This window comes from Cryptomeria japonica, chromosome 9 (genome assembly GCF_030272615.1).
Source record: "Cryptomeria japonica chromosome 9, Sugi_1.0, whole genome shotgun sequence".
Classification (NCBI taxonomy): Eukaryota; Viridiplantae; Streptophyta; class Pinopsida; order Cupressales; family Cupressaceae; genus Cryptomeria; species Cryptomeria japonica.
Genome location: NC_081413.1, coordinates 513788709 through 513809474, shown reverse-complemented (window position 1 = coordinate 513809474; position 20766 = coordinate 513788709). Strand labels below are relative to the sequence as shown.

At 35.6% G+C, this 20766-nt stretch overlaps 1 protein-coding gene across 6 annotated transcripts; it reads left to right on the top strand.

Annotated features, from left to right (window-relative positions):
• The first annotated feature begins 214 nt into the window (after window positions 1-214).
• Window positions 215-19277, top strand: LOC131066940 (thioredoxin-like 3-3). Of its 6 annotated transcripts, none has more exons than XM_058001840.2 (6): window positions 215-445; window positions 822-886; window positions 3243-3416; window positions 14978-15144; window positions 15288-15313; window positions 18661-19277. In XM_058001840.2, exons 4-6 carry the CDS (start codon window positions 14986-14988, stop codon window positions 18878-18880), a joined length of 405 nt encoding a protein of 134 aa, XP_057857823.1. In that variant the 5' UTR covers window positions 215-445; window positions 822-886; window positions 3243-3416; window positions 14978-14985; the 3' UTR covers window positions 18881-19277. The 6 variants fall into 6 exon arrangements, with proteins under 6 accessions (XP_057857823.1, XP_057857822.1, XP_057857824.1 ...); XM_058001839.2 differs by having other exon boundaries at window positions 798-886; XM_058001841.2 differs by lacking the exon at window positions 822-886.
• Window positions 19278-20766: the final 1489 nt, after the last annotated feature.

Here is a 20766-nt window from a genome sequence, read left to right as displayed (position 1 = left end):
CATATTTCATTTCCTTCCTTTTCTTTACCGTTTGCTTCCAATATTTTTTTCTAAATTTTAACTCTAATTATTAATATTATTAATACAAATTTAAAATAACTACTTAAAATAAACTAATAAACTTCGCAAATAATTCCTCCTCTAAATATGTGGGGGATCAAATGACTTCTATAAACATATAATCTACAAACTTTTAATTTAAAATTTAGAAACGAATCACAAATTAAATGTTTTTCCTATTTGCTCTGCATATGAAAGTTGATCCATTTTAGAGAACTTATCGTGCTCAATACAGGAATAAATTGAAACTCACAACATACTGATTTTATCCTAGAAGAAAACTTCCTGTGCGGATAAAAACCAGTCTCGTATTGAGTGTTGTAGTGGTGGCAATTTCCCTCTATACAAAATTTCTTTATAACTCGGAAAGAGAGGATCACAGCAGGTAGACAATCTTGCCTTATACTTCTCTGTATTTCTTCCTACTATGAACATAACTGAATCATACAACAATTAGCAGATAGGCTATATTTTGTAGCAGCTTTCGCCCAGAAAGTTGTCTCATGCCCGGAAATACAACTTTCAGGCAATTTAAACATTCCTCGCCTACGCCTGAAAGCAAATTTTAACTAACAGCCAATATTTTCGTTTAAAAGACTGCAAAAATCTTGTCTCGAGCTCAATAATCTAGTAGCTCTTAAACCCCAATATTTTTATATCTACTTTTCGTTTAAGCAGTAGCTATACGGATATTAGTTTTGGTTCGTCTCATTTTAAAAAAGATTCTGCTTTGGTAGGGTTTCGTAACATTTTGCCTGCAGACTCTGCCCATTTTTTCTCATCAGCATCGGTGACAGGACAACACAAATTTGTGCAGAATCTTGAGGTAAGTCACTTGCCATGGTTTCAGCGAAATTTCCTTTTGGGAATCTATACGCGGCCTGATCATTTTTTTTTGTTGTGTTTTATTTTATTCTAAAGCAATTGTGTTGCTATCTGATAAATGAAGGCATTGGTTCTGTGGTTATATATATGGCTGTTTTCCTATATGATATTATTGTAATACCTAGTATTATCTCTATTTGTTTCTTCACGAAGAAATGTTTTGTACAGTGAATGGATTTTGCGTTTATTTGGTGGTTTTAATTTTTGTTTTATTTTGTTTTTCTTGCTATCGAGGGTTATTTTTTGGCAATTTTCTTGACAGAATTATTTAGTATTGAATGGATAACAGCTACTACTGATGCTGTGAATGCAATGGTTGTCCGAACTATTTTCACTTAGAGTGAATGCTAGAGATCAGACTATCTTCATATGCTAAACTTATTACATTCTTCTTCACAAACTTTATACATTGTACAGCCTATTTCTTCACAGATTTGTGCTATTATACTGGTTCTTGTACTTTAAAGACCAAACGTCACAAGGTAAGGGATTGGCCTGACACAACATGACAAAAAATTTAAAAATTCTATTGATTAAGTGACAAGCAGATTGGTTTTCCACATGGCTACATCCTCTTACATGGTTGGTTCTTTGGTTAGGACTCGGTGGTACAACTGGGTACCAACATGCTTTTGATATTATTACATTCTTTTCTGAACATGTTACTCCATCAAAAACAAGGGTGATACATTTGAGAGATCATCTTTCTACATACAAATAGAGCTTGCATCTCGGCTTTTTCATCCATTTGCAACGATTTAACATCTTTTCAGAAGTGATTCTAGACATGATGTGTCTGGCAGGTCTATCCTTGAAGACCTCGAAGTATCATGTTTCTGTAACTGCAAAGAAGAATTCTCCCTCAAAAAAATTGATTCAGGTCTTTTTTATGCAAAAAAATTGCACGGTTTGGCATTTGTCTCTTGTGCTCTCTAGTCATCCAAATTTATTCTCCTAGTTTTATTTTCCATTGCAAGGCACACAAAGAGTCTCCTATAATCTGATTTTACGCACTCCTAAAAGGTTTTAGTTGCTTTTCAATGCAGAAAGGTTCACAACATTGTTTCTTCCTGATGTCATTTAACATAGGTAATGTATGTGAGCCTTAGCTTCTTCAGTCTTACCTTGACTTAGGAGATCTGATGCAAAAGGGTTTGAGACACACAAAAAACCCTCTCTAAAACCCACACAACAACATCAAAACAATTTCATAAAATTAGAAGAATAGATATAGAAAATCTGAAAATTAAACTAGATCTCTCTATTCAATAGCTCCTGAAATGAGTACAGGTCTCTACAAATCTGAGACAACATAACGTTGCAGTGGGCTAATGAAAATACAAAAAATCTGATTTACAATCAGTCCAATACATTTAGAATCATAGAGAAATAACTCCTGAAATTTCTTGACCAAACAAGTTCTTTTCACTAGCAATCTCAACTCTCCAACCTGCTCATCTTCATGTAGACCTACAAGTCTTCAACAATGGCTTCCCAAAAGCCAATTTGCTACTGCTCAAAACCTCTTCACAACCTGCAAACAAGAGGTAAAACTACCTCCTTCTAAAACCCATGCCCACACCTACAAATCCACCCCCTTGCCAAATGAAAATCCAACTTTTCAATATCACCAATTCAAATTTCATTTCATTTCATATGCCCAAATGAATTTCATTTCATTTTGCCAAATTTAGAAACCCAGAAAGGTATGCCCACCTTATCTTTCATTCCAATTGGAATTTGAATTTGAATTTAGAATCTTGCATTTAGTGTTCTTACACTTCACTTGCAACCTACTAAAAATAGGTGTCCATTTGTGCTTTCAACACCACATGTTGATTCCTGAATTGGGAAACTTCTAGAATCTCCTACTTGTGCGTCCAAAATGACTTAATTGCTTTGTCATAAACCATAACTTTCAAAAATTTGAATTTCTCCCATATTTGGCTCCATGTGAAGTGTATGTGGGTTCGACCAAAACCCAACACCCAAATTGGCTTAAATGCACATTTGAACCTTTGAAATGCTACTCAAATGAAATACAGATTCGAAAATGAAACTAAATTCATAGCTTGCCAAAATTTTTTACTAAAATATTTGGCTTTATTAAATACATAAAATCGACCTAGTGCCAAAATTCCAACAATGCATAAAAATGCCAACAATTTTACATGCTGTGCATAGTAGTTTATCATATTGGCTATTATGTTTTCAAACACGAGTTACTATTGGTGGCATGTTGCATTTGTAACGCGGCTTGATTTACTATTCACTTTTCATCTGTCATTGATTTGCAGCTAAGTTTTTTGCACTTCATCAATTAAAGGCCCCTATGCAGCTCTTTGCCAAACATGCATACAATATTGACTACAGTTGATGTGCAAACCATTTGAGCCAACAAAGGAGTGGTCAGTCAGAGCAGAGGAAGAGTAGTTCCGAATGGCTTCCATTAATACTCACGTGCCATACTTGTATGTAGGTCCATTTTGGCATTAAGTTTTTTTGCAAGTTTGAATTCAGCAATGCCACTCTGTTGAAGAAGGCCTTGCATTATTTTATCCATATTTGTGATTCACAAAAACTGCATGGAGATTAGCAAATTTTGCATTGCAATGACACGGCCTTCACCCATGTGGCCTCAACAAGCAGTATTTTCAATGACCAAATCTAGCGCATTTTATCGTGGGTGTCTAAACATCTACACAAACTCCTACATGCGGCATCCATTTCTCCATAATTGGCGGCCTCTATATCTAGTGCACACCTCTCCACCTCGATGGTATCCATGTAAATTTCTTGTTGTTGGTAATGCTGAGGTGTAAATTTCTTGTTGTTGGTAATGCTGAGGTGCAGCTGCATTGGAGTTTGTTGTAGACAGAAAGAGAATTACAGATTTAGTCAAAGCTCTCACTTGGCATAAAAAAAGCAACTTGTGGTATAAAGACCCAATCTCCTATTCAACAGCCACTTTCAACCATTGGATTCCATTATCATTTAATGTACTATTGGCATTTGTTGTAAGTGTTTTTTGATAGTATTTTACATCACATTTGTTGTAACTGCTAGAATTAAGATTGTCTTAGCAGTTTAGGCTAGCTGTCAAGTCAATTTAAATTTAAAATGCTTGTAAAGGGGGCTGAATTTTTCTTTTTGTCATAATTCACCCATGGAGGCAAAATTTGACAAATATATAGTCATTGGAAATCATTTTTTGTGACAATTCCAAAGAGTAGTTGGACTCATAGGGTTGATCTCACCTTAATGCTCTTTTTCTATATTTAGTGTAGATGTAATTAAAAATAAGCCATCTAATGGGAAATTTATTGTCAAATAACTTTTGAATAGTAGCTTGAAATCGAGCACTGTTTTTTTACAAAAGTTAATGTTCTGACATTCCCTACACAATTGATCTTGATGCATTGTAAAAGCACTAAGCTGTAAAGTGCCAAAAATTTGGGGGTCACCTAACATTGAATTAAATAAAAGGGGTGTCTTGAGTCATGCCTTTGAGCATTTCCATGAAGTTGTGCCTTTGAGCACTTCCTCATCTTCTTGAGCATTACGGAGATGAACGATGTAGTCTTATGACATGCATTGCGATCTCAACACTTGTTGCTACATATGAATCTAGAAATGCTTCATAGAAAGCATTAGTGATTCCTTACAACAAGATATGCATACTAGTTTTCAAGCACTATAGGTGTGGAAACCAATATGACAATATTCAGTCTTTAGATCATGTGCAAACTTCAGAGACATTGATATTACTTCCTACATATTCGGAATGGGAACTCATCTTGCACACATTTGTGGTGTTGTTCAATGGGTGTGGATCATCTTCAACATCCAGTGTTGAGCATCTACCAACACTACAAGCATCACATGATGTGGGGGTTGCATAGTCTCTCATTTCTCTCGTATGGAGGGGAAATTCATTTTACATTGTGCATAGAAGTAGTCCTTGAGGGGTCTTGATCAGTCCTTCCTTCTATGACCTGTCTTCTTCACTTGTAAATCCACAATCTATTATTTCTCTTTTGGAGAGGAGTTTTGTTCCCATAGGGTTTTCTCCTTTACTCCGTTTTATAAGAAATTTGTATATGACTACCTAACATGGCCTAGTAGCCGTGACTCATCATCATGCATACATTACTCCCTAAGTTGCACTTAAGGTGGGGTGTTGGTGAAAGTAGTGATCTTATCAAACTAGTTAGCTATTAGCCTACTAGATAGAGTCCTATTCACATTGCTTAAGTCTCTACTTAGGGACTTTTAGCCTTTTGTCTCACTTCATCTAGTTGAGACATGTGTACTCACCTATTGAGACACCTATTGCATGTACATTAGCCATTTGCTCACACACTTATCAAGTGTGCTCACAAGTGTCCCATCTTTGAGGGTGAGTTGTATTTAATTTGTCTACCTCATCTAGCTTGCCTATATATGCAAGCCTCTATGTACATTTTACTTAACTCTTTGATAATATCAATTAAGCTTAGTTTTGTGCTCATAAGTTTGTGGTTCAGTCTTTGCTTTCTAATCTTGGCTAATCCCAACAATATGACCCCATTCCCCATAGGAGACAATTTTGAGGATGTGGGGATGGGTAAGAAATGTCCCCACCTTGTCCCCTATTTTGCAAAAAATCATAAATGACCTTGGTAGACACATTATTTAGGGGATAACTAACCATCTCTAGGATGGTGAAGGGATGTCAAGACATCCCCCAATTGTCTCGAGGACGACTAGCAATCCCTTATTGTACCTGGGCACATTTTAGTTATTTAAAAAAAAACTTACAACCTTTGAATGCTTGTTTGGTTTATGACACGCCCATCTAAGAATTACAAAAAAATATGAAAATGGTGTGCGCCATGAAGGTCACTATGGTTTTTAAGGTTGTCATTTGGGCTTGGTGGAATGTGTGAGGGGCATTGCTCCTCAATTGTGCTAGTAGCGGTGCTCCAAAAGCCTCTCCAAACTAGAACTTTGGTCGAGTAATAGACCAATAATTAATCATGATAAAAAATCTACAAAATCCCTATTGTAGATCTTTGCATCTTCACAATTGAAGTCATAGTCAAGGATTATCTTGTTTCATACATTAGACAACTTGTTCAGTATACAAGGATTGCCACAAACAAAGTTGGCATGCTACAGTCATTATATTGTTGAATACGAGGTTAAGTCATAGTTAGCAAAAAATGTTACTTTCATAATGCAAAAATGTATCAATCATGCCCTACATGGATAACTCATAGAACAATCCCATCTATTAGTATCCTAGCTGAGGTAAAAACTAGAACATAACTAGTTATCATTTTGCTTAACTATTCCTTTTTGTTAATGAATTTGACAATTTAACATTTAGTCTTGAAGGCTTCAGGAAAACTGCAAGAATAAATCCCCCACTTGAATACACACACCAATTAGGCACATCTTTATTAACTTATGCACATACACACACACACATTCCTATTAAATTACCTATGCTCACAAAGGGTCTATAATGTCTATGATGAATGCCTGATCAATGTTATCATATGAATATTTAAAATATTCTTATATTTCAACATTTTCCTTATTTTTTTAATAGTCATCCCCCAAAACTAGCCTTAAGGAAAATTCGTTGTGGAAACACGTCCCACCATCCCTTGCTGTTGCTATCCTAGAAACTCGGGTGAGCCAAGAAAACCTCCATAAACTTGAAGGTCATTTATAACATAAATGATAAATATTATAAAATATTCAGTGTTCAAACTTCAAGCTCAATATCAAAAATTTAAAACAATAATATTAAGTTCAACAATTAGTTTTCAGCATCATATGAATTTTCTAAATCATCAATATCATCATCATCATCGACATTAGATGATGTAGGAACATTTCAAGAACCACAAGTAGTGCCATTGCCACTTGCACTACAAGTGTGCTTGTTTTTGGACTAGTCAAGTGCAATTTCTTGAGAAGTGGAAGCATCCAAGTCAGTATGCTTCGGCTCCATGTCTCACAGCTTCATGTTCCCTTTGTTGTAGCCATGTTGTGTGAAAGGAGGTATAAGTTGGAATGCGCATGCACTAAATTTTGTGCCCTTTTGAGTGCAAATTGCTGTGCTTTACTAAGAGGATGAAAGAGTATGTGCTCCGATTCCTCTTAGATGCAAATGAACTAGCAGCCTATGAAGATGAAGTAGAGAACTAGAGCTATACATGATAAAAATAAAAAAATAATAAATGAAGCTTTAAATATTAAATTTGTGATAAAATTTTGATTTGCAAGGGGTTGCAGTTGTTTGAATTGTTGGTCATGCAAGCAACACCAATTGTGAGTATCGTTCTTGAACTTACCGGTCACTACAAAGAGCTTCAATACTTTGACCATTGGAGTGTACAAAATCAATGAATTCATTCATGACTACATCTTGCAAATCAAGATTTGGGAAGAGCCTATGAAATGCTGCCTTGTACCCTTCACTCACTTCATAATCTTAATATAGGGCAGTCGTTATTGGCACAAAAAGAAATAGCATTTTGGATTCAATGCAAAGGCAAGAAAATGTAGTGAAGTGGTAATTGTGTTCCATCTTTTTTCAATAATTTTGTGCACTTGTTTGAAGATTTTTTTTTAAGAATTTTGCTCTTTCTCATTTATCATTGTTTTTATTTTTCCATTCATTAAGTTGATGCTATCATATATGACTTTTGAGAAAGGCTTGTCCATGTTAATAACAAATCATACTCAAAATGGGCTTGGTGAAATGAAGGAGAAATTCCACTTGTTCCCACCAAGAGTCATCTAGGATCATTTTCTTAATATTTGTTGCCCTCTCAACATTGCTTTGCCTCCATATAGACCATGTTTGGCTAATGGCTATAATAGAAAGTGTCTCTCAAAACCATGTTTGGCAATGGCTATAATAGAAAGCGTCTCTCAAACCTTTACAAGTCATCTCAAGACAATTATGTTAAAGGTGAAATGGATCTCAACAACCTATTAAAAAATAAAAAAAATAAAAATTAAAATTATAATACACAATCAAATTATGATTTAAGTTTAAAAAATAAATATTCAACTAAAGTGAAACTAAAATATAAATTTATATATTGCTTCCCTTATCTTTGATAGCTATAGTTGTGAAAATGATTTAAACTTGTCTTGTGACATGTGGTGGTTGGTGATGAACATTTAGATCTTCTTAGCTTTGCATACCATTCTTTGATCCAATCAATTTTTTCCCAATTTTTGTAACATAAGATTGCAAGAGTGGACTGACAAAGTTTCCAAAAGATGTGGGAATAGTGTTCCTTCACTAACAACCCAACAACTCTACAATTCTTTGTAGTATCTATTCTAACTTGAACAACATTTCGGGGTCCCACTTTCTCAATGGTTGTGATGAGGATATTAACAATAAATTGGTCATTCTTCACCTCCCCCTTACAAAATCCACGCCTCTCAAAAATATTATCAAGGATCAATTTTTAGCATCCTTCCACCCATTAGAAAGAATAGACACTTTGTCTCATCCCATTAATCTCTTTTGGGCTTTAGTGAATCTTCTACAAGCTTGACCTCTTTGTCCAATAAGGTGCCGCACACCTTCTCATAACTTGAGCCCTTGTACTTGTTGTGTTGCAAACACACACGCCCCATTGCAAATGGGGACCCTCACTTTTTGTTTGCTAGATTAGGTATTTTTGCTTAGTTTTGTTTAGCTTGGCAGTAATTTTGATCTCTAAGCCTTTGTTTGTGAGAGGGGTTTTGTTTTGTTAGGTCTAGGAGTGAGTGTTGAGTGACCCTTGAAATGAGTTAGATTGTGAGGCTTTGTCCTTGAAGGGGTATAATTGAGTCATCAGTCTGAGTTAGAATCCATGAATAAACACCATGATTGAGAATTGAAGGCGAAATGCACAATGTTGTCAATTTTGTAAAATGCCGTCAAAGTGCAAGAAAAGTTGTCAGAGTTGTCAATTGTTGTCAAGGAAAAATAATGGAAATCCAGAATCAAGATAAGGAAAATTCCTTGTAAAGGTTGGATTTTCCGACCTTGACAGGAGGGCAAAATGGGAAAATTTGTCCTTAACATGTGAAGGGATTGAAAATGGAAAGAGTTCCAACTTGGGCAAAGGGTCTTGTAAATGAATTTCAAATTGAAATCTTTGTGCAAACTGTTCATGAGTTCTTGCACTGACTAAAATTCCGACCAATACTAGGGTTCTTAAGTGCATACACCCTTGGAATTCTCCCCAAGGAAGAGGAGGATGTTTTGTCTTTCAACAACTTAGATTTTTGCTTTGAAGAGTTCTTCATTCTTCAAAATTGGATTCAAGGCCCCCTGAAGTGTGAAATCTTTGAATGTAAATTCTGTTCTTGGCTACTTGAACCAAAATTGATGTGAATTCTGTTCTTTACTACCCCAAAATTCCAAAAATGAATGACTAAATGAAGGGCAAAATGAAGGATTTCTGTTCTTGACCACCTGCAAATTCCAAAATAATGTAAGAGTTCTGCTCCAAACCACCTGAAAATTCCAAATTAGTAGGAGAGTTCTGTTCTTAACCAGCCAAAATTTCTGAAAATCAGTATGAAATTCTGTTCTCCATCACCCAAAATCTCCAAATTTGTGAAGGGGCAGGGCAGAAATAAATCGGTAAGCAGTGTGTTTGTTTGGAAACGAAGTGCTCAACATGGTTATATATCCCTGTAAACCCGCTCAAGGCAGGAGAAATGTGTTAAAACAGGTCAAGGCCGACCTAAAGCTTCAAAATCCTCTTTCAAAATATGTAAGATCTCTTTGAAACATGTGGAGCAAAGAAAACAATCATAGGCTGACTTCAAGGTGAGGAAATTTGTTCAAATCATGTAGAGCATGTGTTGAAATGTGTAGCTGACTTGTTAAATGAATACCTTGCAAGATGTGTGAAATAGGCCAGATATAAGGTAAGGTCGGATTGGAAATCAATGTGTGAAACAGGCCAGATATAAGGTAAGGTCGGCTTGGAAATCAAAGTGTAACGTGTGATAGGATGGAAGAAGGCCAACCTAAAAGGATGATTTGCAAGTAAATTAATGCTAAAACGTGTAGAATGTTTGAGATAAGTCAAGAAGCCAACCCCACTTTTTGAGCCAATATTTTCATGAGAAACGTATAAGAGCAAGATCAAAAGGCCATTACTTCTTTACAATTCAAATGCAATTTAGTTCAAATTTAGGATCAATTGCGAATTCACAGGGCAGGGGTGCGAATCTACACAGAAATCAAATCAGATGCAAGTAGCAGAGCAGCAAATTCCAAGGGAAGAGAATGATTTGAACATTGTGGAAGTGAATACAAGCAATAGGATGCGAATTTCACTTCCAGATCTGTTCAGAAACAAGTGAAGAAAATGTTTATCATAAGGATTGAAAGATGATGATTTTGGAAATGAATCATTAACTCATAATCAGACTTGAGTATTAATTCAGAGTTATTGAAGAATAAATCAGGGGTGACTCAAGGGAAGTGAATTGTGAAGGAGAGATAAGTTATTTGTGCACGAATCTGAGTCAATTCCTTCCTGATTCATGCATTTACAAACCTGGAACTTCATTTTCTCAGAAAAAAGTTGCCATTTCCAGATTTTGAGGAGGATTTGAGAAGCATGAATTGATGTTATTTTTATTGTTGTTTCACAAGTTTTATTGAATAGTGATCATCGTGAATGTATTTGATTATCATAATCTCCTTGTGTTTTACTAACCTATAGGTCTCATTCACAAACATGATATAAGGAACTTTCTCTCTTTTGTAGGAAGGATGACAAAGGCAAATGAGGACAAGCCCAAGGACCAGGATAGTGCATGGAAACGCTTGGAGCATGGAAAGGAAGACATCACAACATGAAAGAGGACTAGCTCATGGTGTTCAAGTTCGAAGGAAGCATGATGGCGAAATAAGAAGGACAACATTCACACTTTAAGGAAGAATTCAAAAAGATGAAATGCATAAGGATTCTAGAATGACCTTTGTTTTCCCTTGGAAATCCAAGATCAAAGTGAAGGACTCTGCAAGAGGATCAAGGAAGACGAGTTCAAGACATGATAGGGATGAGAAAATCAAAGTCAGGGATAGCGAACACAAGGAAGATTCTAAAACAAGAAGATGAAATGCGATCAAGGACATTGTGATAGTTTCAGAAGAGTTAATCAATGTTAGAAACTTGATCAAGATGATGCAATTTGGGAATATAAGCCATCACATCAAACAATTGGATGATGTTGAGCATCAAGAGATATTGATAAGGATACAATGACTTCTTTGTGATGATATACAAGGAGTGCAAGCTTATGTAGCGCCTATTCACCTCAACCAATCAAGTGATGCCATGTCAACATGTCCAAGTGCATTGAACCGGACTCATTCCAAGAGGAGCAAGTGATCCGTGGAGTCACATTTAAATATTATTTAACATGCCCTACCTCATCTCTCATTGATATACATTCAAAGGAAGGCATGTGTCCAAAGTTGTGTAATCATATCATTGGTCAAATATTAAATGTAAGTGGTGGTAGTTGTAACTACCCGACATTAGGGTTTTGTTGTCCAAATCTTGGCCATAGATTTCAAATTGGTTTGGGCCCTTGAATTGTAATTCAAAGTCTATAAAAGGCTTGGCCTTTTCATTTTGCAAAGGTGAATAGTTGATAATTAGTAAGCAATAGAGCATAATAGATTAAGTAGGAGGAGACAAGAAATTGTTGCCAAGATTATGGTGGAATAAATACATTGATTTTGATTGAAGATATGGTGGATCTTTGTATGAGTTTCAACATGTTGCATGGTTTCTACTTCTCAAGTTTTAGATTTGCTTACATGGAGTTGATTAGTTGAATGGAAAATCTTATTGTTGATTAATGGTGAAGCCTATATGTTCATATCATTTGGAATTTGTTCATTGCAAATTGCAGTGCATGGTTAGTTTGAACTCATATTGAAAGCTTAACTTCAATTGCTCTATGCTCATTGTTCATGGTGTTGATGTGCATAAGTGATCTGAAAATATTTTGCGTACCCTTTGGAGATTGCACCATCTTTGTGTAGTTGTTTCCTCATGGCAAGTAAAGCTTGGTTTGGTTTCACTAAGTCAGCAATCATTTCATGCATTGTTAGGTTTTATATTAGATTCTCTATCCCTTCCTTTTTGATCTTTGTTTGGTAGAAGTTAAGTTAGTTCAAGTTTCAGCAAAGCGTAAGTCCCTTTGTGTTACTAGTAGTATCACGTCATAACAGTGAGTCTATCCATTGTAAAGTCACATTGTTCGCATTGTAAACCTTGGGGTTGCCTTATTTGATCACATTGTTTAGCATTTGAGGTTTCCTTGTTCAAGAGAGGATAGAATACTTGGTATTTTATTTTGTGTTGGTGAGTGTCACAAAACATGCATCAACAATATGCTTTTGGAGTCTCATTATTTTTGCCAATATGATGAGTAAACAAGATTGAAAGCCAACCCATTCGCATAAATACAGCTTTCTATGTGTTTATTGGTAATGTATCGACTTTCATTTTGAAGTGTCATTTCCAAAGGTCCCTTTGGTCTCTTAATTGTAGTGGGTTGCTCTTCAATAGTGGAAAAAAGTGGTTGGCTCTTCACCACAACATTGGGTTTAGATGGGGGCATATTGATGATTTGCTCTATGGCCTACTAGTTCATCTACTTGCTTTTGCTTATTAATATATGTTATCACGTGCTTTGATGGCATAGGTACATTGTTCTTTCTAGGGAAAGCTTTGATGCTTAATCTAGGAATTCCATACAGATGGGTTTTCACCTGACTATATGAACTTGAATACCTAACATCATGCCCCTTGCAAATCCAAATATAACCCCCGCCTCCTAGAACCAGGTATATTATATCAACATATTTTCAAATAGGAGAACTCAAATCTATTTTAAATTCAGGTCAGTGCCTGGAGCTAGAAATAACTGCCATTGTAATTCTTATGGGAAATTATTTTATAAACAACACATTCAAAACAAATGAAATTTTAAAAATAAATAAGTAATAGATAAAACTTAACTCTTCCAAAATTTTAAGTACAATGATACATTCATAGAAAAATGGAAGAAAAGCAAAGCAAGAGAGTTTGTATTATATTTGTAAAACAAAAATGTAGAAAACCAAAAAAATAAAACTTACGATCTTTTTGGCATTTAATGGACACTTGCACGTGTTGGAATAGCAATGCAATCATTTTGGAACCTTCATTGGTCAATCTTCAACTCTCTTTGTTGAATGGCAAGGAACAATGAAAGTTCAGCCTTTTGAAATGGTATGTCTTTTGTGATTAAAATAAGCTAAAATGAGTTTGTTTTGGTGTTTGAAATGCTTTAGTTGGCACTTATTGTTGAAATATGGCGACTGATTAGCAAAGTACTGTACACTCAGCACGTATTCTCGCCGGGGTCCGGGGACGGGCCGGGCCCCGGGCAGGGGTTCGGGGGCGGCAACCCTCGAGAAATTTTTTTTTGCCGTTTTTTGTTGATGAAAACCGACATTGTAATAAAACCCTAAAAAGGTCGACTTTGTTTGTTGCCCTAAAAACGCATGTTATAAGCGGCTGGAATGCTTAAGGCATTGTAAGGTTGATGTACTGTTTTTGCTGGATAATAAGAAAGATTGGACGGCTGTGTATGGTGGACGTAACCCATTCTGGGTGAACCACGTTAAATCTTTGTGTTATCTGTGTCCTGTTTTATTTCTTTATCTTTTGTATTTAAATCTGCATATAATTGTTAGTTCATATTTGCTTCGGATCTGCTTGAAACCCTAACACTTATAGGGTTAAAATTATAGGGCAACCAGGTCAAAGTCAAAGCTGAAAAAAATAAAAATCTGTTAGAATTCAACAAGATCCATGTGGGTTAGATGGGATCTGTTTGGATCCTCCCCAGGTCCATCTTAGACAAACTTAGCTTTGCCACGCTAGGCCCTACCAGGTTTCATAGGGGAATCAGACCAAATTCTTGATTCGGTTTGAACTAGACTTGGATCTGGTAACATTGCATATTTGTATAGTTGACGTATCCCCTTGGGTAGTAAACTATGTGGATGCTTTTGACATGGTGGCATGACTTAGGTCTTTTACAATGACGATGTCATTTGTTAAAGAGCTATGTTACTCCTTTGTTGTCACAAGCATACAACTATAAACCATAGTTACCAGGAGACTTGTACTGGTACCCGAGACATTCCAGAAACTTCTTGACGCGTAATGTGCTTTTGGCTGCCGTTTCTTGCCGTCTCCGAATTCTCCCAACCAAAAATTGATGTCTCCTCCTAGAAAACTTAGGGCAAATGCAGTAAAAAGGCAAAACAAACAAACAAACAAATAAGATAAGCTTGCAGCAAAGCAAAGTCATAGGGAAATGACTAATAAGGAAACTGTTTTGCAGGAAGACAAAAATCCATGCAAAGTTACAGTGATCGGATCTATTGACAGTGTAGACTTTTTGAGAGGATTGATTTCTTATCATTGTAATAGTCTAAAGAGATATTGCCTTTACTATTTAGCCGACAATATTGAGTGTGCTCAACATCTATATTACCTTACTTTCGCTAAACAATTTAGACTAGCTATGGTATCAACAGTATAAGCAATTTTAATTTCAATTTTTGTTCAATTTTAAAGTTAATGTTAAACTTTATCATTGTTCTTGTTTTCAAAGTTCTCTGTCATGATATGTTTTGGAAATTATTAAATTATATTTAAAAAAAATTGGTGTCTCCAAGTACCCGTCTCTTGTTTCTGAAAATTAGTTGTACTAGTTCCAATACCGGTCTCTGGAGTCTCCAAGTACCCCCATCTCCTAGTAACCTTGCTATAAACCCATTTTTATTTTAACATGTAACTTCTCGAGATGAAAGATTCACATTTTTGACATTAATTAAAAGAAGTTGAGAAAACCTTGCTATTATATTTATATCCCTATTTACTAGATTTACATTGCTTCTCATATTGTCTTTGCTTTTTATTTTGAAATTTTGTAGTTGTATAAATGGACACAAGTAACTCGTCAAATGAGAGTGGAAGTAAAAAGGGTTTGGAAGGCACAGGGTTGTCCCTCCCTGTGAATTTACATGGGAACCTAAAGAGTGTCCATGATGACAATGAGCTTAAGGAAGTCTTCAAGCATCTCAAGGCCACCAAGACTCCTGTAAGTACAGATCTTTTGAAAAGCTACAACTCTGCAATTTGTTTTTATCCTAGGACCTTCTAATTTTTACCTAACGTTTGTTTGATGAGAAACACATGAGCTATAGTAGAAACTATGTTTAATATGATTGCTACGTTGTGCAGGCTATAATTAGCTATGGAGCTTCCTGGTAAGTTGAAGATTCTTTCCCCATTGGTTGCTTCTTCTAAAATTTTATCAAAATAATGATGGGCGTTCAGATGCAAACCCTTTTGAAACATTCTGATGCTCTACTTTTATCTATATTTGTTTTGGAAAACATAAAATATGGTCAAGGATGAGGTGCTGGTCTATTCATCTTGCATACTATTTACAAAGTAATGGATGCTCCTCTGTCCACAATGCAACAGACCTAGAATCTGCCCTCCTTGAGAGACGTCACCTTCTTTGCAAGACTCACTTACAGTCTTCATGGACAGACCTCTTACGCTTTCCCTAGTCACAAACCTTTTCTCTGCTCATAACTTCTTCTAATGCCGCTGACAGCAATGATCAGCAGTACACTTTCAACTGATGATTTCCCAACTGACACTGATTTACAACAATTAAATTGCCTCCCCTTATATAGTTTTGGCAAGCCCATCCACATTCCATGATTAGTCAAAGTTCCTATGCATGATCTAATGTTGATGATTGAATACCTAGAACCAATGATCCTCCCTAACAGTTCACCCTAGTATGGCCCCAAAAATTTAATGCTGCACCTGTAACTATCAACAAGGCAACTCAGCCCCTTCAACCTTGGTATGTGAGTCCCACTCATGTCCAAAATATTAAATGCCCTCTTACATAGGCCCGAGATAACTACTTTCTAGATCTGCCACTCAGTCACCTTGGTGGATGAGTACACCCAATGTTTCTCCACGAAAACTCCAATGTGTCTGTTAGATTTCCATATCCTAAGCATCACATTTTCAAGCAACAATTCCTGTCTGCCAATTCTGTCTTTCTCGAGGAACTCAGTGCTTAGCCCAGTGAGTATGCTATGGGCCCATTTGCGTAAGTCTGAGGCCACCATCCAAGTCCAGCTCAGATTCGGACAAAAAGACCCATGGCATGCATCAGAACTCACAGCACAACACCTCCAAATACTGTGCAAATTGGACTTGTTGGACTTGGAACTCACTACCCCTTACAACACGTTTTGAGGACATCAGGGCACACAGGGCCTTTTTTGTGGGGATGGCAAGGGAGAGCAATTAACAAATAGGGAAATTTGAAAAATATAGAAATTTCAACTATCCATATGATAAGGCATTCATCATATTTATTATATAAATTGTATTACATAACATTAGAGCTGAATTGAGAACAAAATAAAAATTCTTATCATTTAAATTTTCATTGTCAATGTGCATATACAATAGAAGGCTAAAAGGGCTACAACTGCAAAATGTCAAAATGTAGAAAATCTTGAAAACAGCACTCTATTACTGATGAGGTGTATAGCATTGCAGTAAGTTTTTTTTTCAGATCTATACTAAGCCACTTAACCACACACAAGTTACAGCTGTATGCAGGAGAAACATCTGATATACAATACAGAGGGAAACATTGTAACTGAGTTTGTGGACCTTTTTCTGTCACAATGTAGAATGTTTTGGTTTCAACTTTCAGCCATTTTCATTGGTATTATGGCGATGACAAGAAGAACAGTTTAGGCCACCCTTAAATTGATAACAAATCCATTTCAGAACATTTGACTTAAAAAAAATTTCACAGCTTTGTATGCAGGAGAATTGTTATTAATTTTCATTCAAATCTTATGAGTGACTGCGAAACGGGATATAGAGTCATGACATCTGGTTCTGAAAAAGAGCACTAAAGATTACCTATATCTAGCCATGCCCCTTCTAATTGTTTGCAATTTTTTTTCCATGATTCTAGCAAAGTGCTGTTTTTTTGGTAGTTTGAATGAAAAGGTGCAGGCTATGGTTGTGGAGTATATTTATTAACAGTTGTGCTGAAAATTTTAAACTAGAAACAGATATGCATAATAATTGCTTAGTTTTTTTTTTGAAACCTGTGGCTACTTCGTGGATGGCTGAGTACCTTCTTCTGGATGTTTCCAGACATACAAAGGATACTGGGGACGGCCTGGGGATGTTTCTGATGCATCCTTGCATTCTCTATGAGACGACTTGAAAATCCTCAGGGAAACATCTCTGTGTATCCGTCATCTGTGTCCCCATGTATCCCTGGTCTCTACTAGTTTAAAAATTTCCAAACTTTTGAATACAAGCTCTAAGAAGATTTTGAGTTTGTCAATTTTCAAGAGATTTAAGTAACCTACAATTGTCATGATGACTTTGAGTGAAAACGTTTATTTTCTTAGTACAGTACAAATCTCAAGGGAAACAACATTTTGTCTTTTCTGTTGAACTCAACAGAAAAACCATTTGCTACTCAAGTGCAGTTGACCTTTTTGCTGTATAATATTAGTATGTGGGTCATTATTCATCTTACCTAAAAGTTTCAGCCAGAGAAGATGACCTGGCTTCTTTAAATGAAATTGCTCCCACTCCTTAGCATTATTTTTTGCGTGGAATAAAAATATGGGCTACATTGATCACTGTATATAATTTAACAGTTAATAATGGTAGCTTTATTAGTTATGCTTTCTCGTATGTTAAAACATAATTTCTCTTCTTTCCACTATGTATCAGGTTGCTTTCCTTCCTTGGATCTCCGACTATAGCAATTTTGTTGCAGTTTGTTGTATCTCTTATCATATGTTCATTTATATTAACATTGTGTGATTATATCTAAGTGTCATATTAATGTGATTAGTAATTTTTTTTTTTGCAGTCCCTTTCCAGAAATAAATAAATTGTTAAGATAGTGAATGCTACTATGGTCTCAGAGCTTTTATGATTGTTTTGATTAGATAAAGTGGGAAGGGCCCAAACCCATAACAAGCTTTTATGATTTTTGTTCAAATTTCTAGTCGATTAAAATTTGAATTTGCATGTTGGCAGAACTAATTGGGGTTAGTGGATCTGGGGACAAATATGCACAAATTACACATGTTTTAACTTTTTCAACTATGAAGAGAACATTCTTGTGGTTTCAAAATTTCCTTTCTTTTTCTTTGGGACAGCTCTACAGTAATAAAACTAAAACCATTCATATTTAAGGATGAGATCTCCTTGTCATTTTGAATTTTGTCTGCTAAAATTTGTAGTTAAAGGGTTCTCATTGATTACAGCATTGTTTGCTGTATTGATTTACAACTTGTACTTTGTTGTGAGTGCCTTAAATGTTAAATGTTTGGCACCTAGGAACAAATTATTTTGGTATCATTTTCCACGAATTTTGATATTTAAAATAGATTGTAAATAAATGGTAGCAGTTCTTTTCTTGATCAAAGCAACCTAAATTGCAGAGTATAATAGTTGAGGTGACTTTCTAATTATCATGAATTTCATTTTGTTACTTCTATATGGGAATTGACTAAATGATCTATATGCTGAGCAGGTGTTATGTTTGTAGGGATATACTTCCTACCTTCTGCAATCTCAGTAATGAGTATCCAAACTCTGTATTTGTCTATGCTGATGTTGATGAGTGCCCAGAAGTGACAAAAGACGTTAGATACACACCAACATTTCGATTTTTTCGGGATGGAGATGTAGCAGATGAATTCTATGGTGCTGGCCAGCAAAGGCTACGTGATCGAGCATGGTTGCATTTTTAAGTTTTTAAGAAAACATCTTTCTTTCAAAATTAAAAACTCTAAGCAATATACCTCCAAGAAAATTATCTTCTGAAGCTGTTTATAATCAGTTTCAAGAAGTCAAATGGTCAACTCTTCAGAGTTGCAACTAGCAAATTTATTATGCAAGTTAAGCATATGTTTGGAAGTTGATGACCTAAGACCAAAAGATGCTCTATGTCTGTATCAAGAAGATTAGAATGCCATTTTTCAAGTAGGTTTTGTAAATCTACTCTAAGATATTTGAACTTGTCATCTTCATTTCAGAGATGGGTATGAAACTTCTAACTTTGACAGTATGTTGGTGGTATTCACTGTGAAAATACGAGAGGCATAGTTGTAAATTTTTTTGAAGTAATGATTGCTGGTTGCTTGAATATCTTGCTTGTCTTAATCTAAGATTGTTATAACTGATGATTAACTTAATTGGACTAGCTGCAACAAGGCAGTGAGCATTACTAATGAAGTAGGAGCTGGAATTGTCAAAGCAGTAATTGCTTCAACTTACTGCAACGGCAGAATTTTGTGGGCTAGAAATTGTTCTTATGTTGATGAACTGATATACAAGGTTAAGAAAATAAAAAATTAGAAGCCAAGGAGATGCTTGCGTTAAACAATTGAAGAAGTCCAGTTTTCCCAAACACAATTTAATTAGAAGCCAGGGTGACCAACAAGAACTGAACAAAGAAATCGACACACCTTGGAGAAAATAAGCATTAGAGGACTGGAACAAAAGCATGTAGGGTTACATTGAGAATTAGTTACAACAGATTACTAGCTTTAAGAAAACAAAGTGAACATTCCAGATGAAGAATGAAGCAAGTGGTAAATGAGTTCCCCTTCGGTATCAGAGGACAAATACTAGAGCATTTAGCTGCATCACATCCACTTCTTATTGTTAGTTGGTCATTGTGTATGTGTTAATTCACTCATTGTGCATTTGCGTAAATGCCTTAGGGTATTGTGTGCATTGTTATACTTATACCTTTGCTAGTGATGGCATCAAATAGTATGTGATGCTTGATTATCATCATAGATAGTGGTGGATTGAAAAAAGGATGGGACCCTTGATGTAATATAGGATACATCAACATGCCTTTTCTTGAGGTGATCTACTTATGAACTTATGTGTTAGTGAACCAGACAGTGGGACGATGCATGCAGTGGGTTGCATCCATTCCATTGTGTTTGTTAAATTTTATGTTAACATGTGATGTTAAGTTATTTACATTGTGAATGTGATGGTGCATGAGCTAGTCACTATTGTACTTGTGATATATGTATAAGCTAGTCACTATTATATCTGTGATGTGTGTTCAGACCTAATCACTATTGTACCTATGATGTGTGTATGAGCTAGTTGTCATATGTATAACTAATGTATGCTTGAGCTAATCATTATGTGAAAATAGGATTTTGGAATCTTATGAATCCTGTGTGGTTCAATAATTATTGATATGGAACCAACACTCAATTGTAATATGTTATTATCATTCTATTGCAATTGGATTAATTTAAAATTATAAGCTTAATTAGTAGTCATGATTTTAAAGCAAGATCAAAGATCCCATACTGTTGGCAATTGACACTCATCCGGTGGCTTCTGATGGTTGATTATTGGTTTAGGGTTGTCATTGATGACAACTCTTCTTGAGATTCCTATCTGATAATCACGGATCTTGATATTTGGAAGCGGATGTCAACCGGTAGCCAGTTAACCAGTATTTCAAGATGAAAATAACAGTTTTGGTCCGGTGATTGCGGTGGTGAGAATCGTGTATGGGATGATTGAGTTGACATAGAGACATCATTTTATCATCGTTTTGGTGATCCACGTTTATCTTTGGTGATTCGGTCAAGCCGACATA